This window comes from Hibiscus syriacus, unplaced genomic scaffold, assembly GCF_006381635.1.
Source record: "Hibiscus syriacus cultivar Baekdansim isolate YM2019G1 unplaced genomic scaffold, ASM638163v2 tig00110931_pilon, whole genome shotgun sequence".
Lineage (NCBI taxonomy): Eukaryota > Viridiplantae > Streptophyta > Magnoliopsida > Malvales > Malvaceae > Hibiscus > Hibiscus syriacus.
The window spans coordinates 1,197,629-1,201,409 of record NW_024062918.1 but is presented as its reverse complement, the minus strand read 5'-3'; the positions used below and the strand labels follow the sequence as shown (position 1 = coordinate 1,201,409).

At 33.9% G+C, this 3,781-nt stretch overlaps 1 protein-coding gene across 1 annotated transcript; it reads right to left on the bottom strand.

Annotated features, from left to right (window-relative positions):
- Positions 1 to 503: 503 nt before the first annotated feature.
- On the bottom strand, positions 504 to 2,143 carry LOC120146758 (1-aminocyclopropane-1-carboxylate oxidase homolog 1-like). The gene is made up of 3 exons (XM_039160253.1): positions 1,548 to 2,143; positions 1,155 to 1,476; positions 504 to 1,063 (listed from the first exon to the last, which is right to left on the bottom strand). The coding sequence occupies exons 1-3, from the start codon at positions 2,048 to 2,050 to the stop codon at positions 797 to 799; spliced, it is 1,092 nt and encodes a 363-aa protein (XP_039016184.1). The 5' UTR covers positions 2,051 to 2,143; the 3' UTR covers positions 504 to 796.
- Between the last annotated feature and the right edge of the window lie 1,638 nt (positions 2,144 to 3,781).

The following is a 3,781-nucleotide window of genomic DNA, read 5'->3' as shown; positions in this document are numbered from 1 at the left end:
TGCCTTAGTTTATTTTTTGTTCATTTCTTTGAAGAAACCTCGTTCCTTTTACAAGATATTGGTGATGTAAATAAACACAATCCACTTTGACGGACTTTTAGTTTTTTTCATTAATATATAAATATATACGTACAATCTTATTGAGTAATGCCACCACATGCTTTTGTGGTGATTAGTATATTTCCTAATTTCCAGAGCAGGGAAAACATTAAGCAATTTATATTGAAGTAAAATTCAATTCAACCGCTTGTTTTATTGAGTGAGTCAATTACGAGTTAAATAATGTTTGATTTAATTCAAAAACTGTTTAATTTGTGTTTAATTCGATTCGATATTCTAAAAGTCTGATAAAACTTTACTCGATTCATGTTCATTAAAAAAATCGATATTTAATTAACAAATTTAACAAAAAAAATCGAAATAGTGTACAAAATATTTTTAAAATTTAAAGTGTAAAGTCAAACAACCCATAAATTTACCAAACTAACATATCACAACCAAAGTAATAACACACAAATACATCAAAATGATATATTACAACCATTCTTGAAAAAATATCTTAATAATACATAATCAATCTTAAAAACTAATTAACAAGCTACTCACGAAACATATCAAGTTTAGACCTTATTCGACTCGATTTATTAAGTTTTCAACTCAAGTTCGAGTTGAAGTCAAACGTTAACTAAATTTTAAGTGAGTCGAGCTGCTCAACTATAGCATCCCTATACGTTCAATTGTCATTTATGGTTGCACACGTAGCTAGTAGCACCGGGATCCTTTTAGGGATTTAAGATTACTCCACATGACATGAATTCTTAAAATGAGGGAGGACTAGCCTGGCATCTTTTCCATTCAACTTGTAACAAGAGAGATATTGGTGCAAGCTTGTTCTTTTGTAAATGGGTGGATTATCCGCCGTCACAAGTTCCTCGGCTGCTCCATATGGTTTATCTTTAAGAGCGGGCATCGGAGCAAAGCAACATGCAGCAGAGATTCTTGGACCCACGCTTCCGGCTAATACTCTATGTGTTGCACTTTTGAACTTGTCATTTGAAACAATCTACAAAACATTTATATTTATTTACCTTTTTATGTAAAAAAAAACCTATAGGATGTCAATTTTTAAGATGAATAAACTTCTGTTCATATACCTGCAAAAAGTCGCCAATATTGGCAATTAGATATCCATGGCGATGAGGCACATTGACCCACTGATCCTGATGAAGAACTTGGAGTCGATCGATATTATTTTCCAAAAGTATAGTTAAAAACGATGGATCGGTATGGGTGGATGTGCCTAAGGTCAGCTCAGGCTGAGGACATGGAGGATGATAATGGCATTGAATAAGAGCACGTTTCATGCATTTAATGCTTGCCAAGTAGTGTCTCCTTAGCCCCAAAGCCTCCGATATCAGTTCAGATAATGTATCCTTCAGTTGCACCATATGTTTCATGTACTCACTCGTTGCCTTCCTGTAAAAAAGCCATCAAAAGTAAAATTTCTTCACTGATAAAATATTAGATACGGTTAATCATTGTTGAACCTGCAAACTTGAGGTATAGCTTGTTCGTTTATTTCTCCATCTGGGAATTCAAGTGCCAGAGTATCTCTCCATGCTGCCGCCTTTATGTTGGTATTACAGTCGGTGAGCCTCTGTCCGCTTTCGTTACGTGAATACCAAGCTTTCTTCACGTCTTGAGGTTGTTCATGGAACTGACGAATGGCGTCTATCATATTCTCCATCGTGGGAATCGGAACGCAGTGATTTACCATTCGGAAGAAGCCCCAAGTTTGAGCTGCATCACGTATGGCATCCACGATTTCCCTTCTGCGCTCGCCCTCGAAGCCTTTGAGGTCTATTTCCGGAATCTGAAGGTGCGGCGCGGCTAAGGTGGCATCCATGGAATCTGCAGGACGGATGAAGAAACTGGGAATCTTGGTAATCCCGGAATCCACCAGCCCTTTAACTCCTTCCTTGCTTTCCAAGAAAGCCTTCATTTCTTCGGCAAGGCTATTAATGTTTTCAGCTCTAGGAGTGGCTTCCATTTGGATAAACTTGAAGGTGCAAAGGGTTGATTACTATTTACTACTTACTAGTATATCTATATGTGCATGTAAAGAGATATTTTGCAGTGGAATGTGGCAAGGGGATGCTGCTTTTTTTATAGCAAGTCTTCAAATCAATGGCGATGAAAGATTTTTAATCCAAATGGACCCTTCTGCAGATCAACCTTATCTTTTGATCAGCTTATCACTTCGAGGCTAGCAATTGTCGGCCACCTGTTCATTGTTCAAATAATTGAGCGGAACATTTTCACGTGGCTTACTACATCACAGTAATAGGGTATATATTAAAATTATATAGCTTTAATAGTATTTAACTTTTCCAAACAAATTAATGTGACCTTCAAATTATTTATATATAATATGACTTTCAAACTTTAAAAAAATTAATTTGGTCCTTTGATCAATAATTTTCGTTGTTAACTGTTACAATATTGATGTGGCAGTCCACGATACTAATATGGAAGTTCACAATACTGACATGACGGTAACGGTACTGACATGATATTTTTTTCAAAACCATACCTAACGTTATATTTTGATTTCATTTTGGTTACCCACATTTAAAAAATAAATAGAATTGTTGACGTGATATTTTTTATTTTCTCAATGATGAAATAGAATTATTTTATGGTAACACATCAACACGCTAATTTTAATGATGTGTGACTACAAGGGAATTAAAACGTAACTTTAAGTATGATTATGAAAAAATAATAGTTGGATGGTCAAAACTAGAGGTGTTTAAACAGTTAATTCGGTTAACCGACAGAACTGAATTACCAAAATTTCATTTATTGATTTTTTTTCCTTTTGCCCCTAGCCGAACCAAATATATTTTTTTAAAATTAACCGAACCGAACTAAGTTCAGTTAATTGGTCGATTAACCGAATTATCCTAAATTTATAAATAATATATCAATAATTTATATTGAATATTTGATATTTTTGATTAATTCGGTTAAAACCAAAATTTAAACACCCCTAAAGTTAAATAATATATATTCTATATTTAATAATTTTGAATAATTATATTAATTAACAAATTTCAAACTGAATTAACTGAAACTGAAGTTTGAAAAAAACCATTAACAGTTAACCGATTGAAATCAAAATTAACCGACTGAAATTCTCGTTCAGTTGATTAATTTAATTTTAATCGAATTATGAACACCCCTAATCAAAACGAAACCATATAGATAATTGAGCGACTAATACATCGCTCATCCTTTCTAAAAATACATAATAATATTTTTCTAAAATAGTATAATTATTTCGGGTTTAAAGTTAGAAAGTAATATGAAAATTATACTTTTTTTCGGAAAAAAAAATATTTGCATGTCATGTATTATTCTTCTAGAAGCCTTTGTACACATGAAGTCTTAATTTGGGCGAAGCAGGCCAATGTCTTAGCCGGGGTTGTTGGCGACTTGGCGCGTGGTAAAACATGAGAAGACGCAGGTCAGGCCATGGCTATTTTTTGCAATTTAACACTCTTTTTGACAGTAAATAACGGATGCGCGTTTTGTGTAATGTGTCTTGCTGATGTGGACATAAGGCATACCCCTAGAGTGCACTTTCCAAGGGAATTTTTGAGGTGGAAAGTGTGTTTCACAGAGATAACCTTTAAAATAACACCCTGGTTTTAGGGTTAGAGTTTAGATGAGCGGTTTTTATTTTTAGGTTAAGTGGTTTAGGGTTAAAGTTAAATTA

Excerpts from the sequence above, each read along its gene's own strand:
- LOC120146758 (XM_039160253.1), bottom strand. The coding sequence starts at position 2,050 with ATGGAAGCCACTCCTAGAGCTGAAAACATTAATAGCCTTGCCGAAGAA. Across the intron at positions 1,477-1,547 it reads GCTATACCTCAAGTTTGCAG|GAAGGCAACGAGTGAGTACA; the intron begins GTTCAACAATGA and ends GCTTTTTTACAG. Across the intron at positions 1,064-1,154 it reads ATATTGGCGACTTTTTGCAG|ATTGTTTCAAATGACAAGTT; the intron begins GTATATGAACAG and ends AATGTTTTGTAG.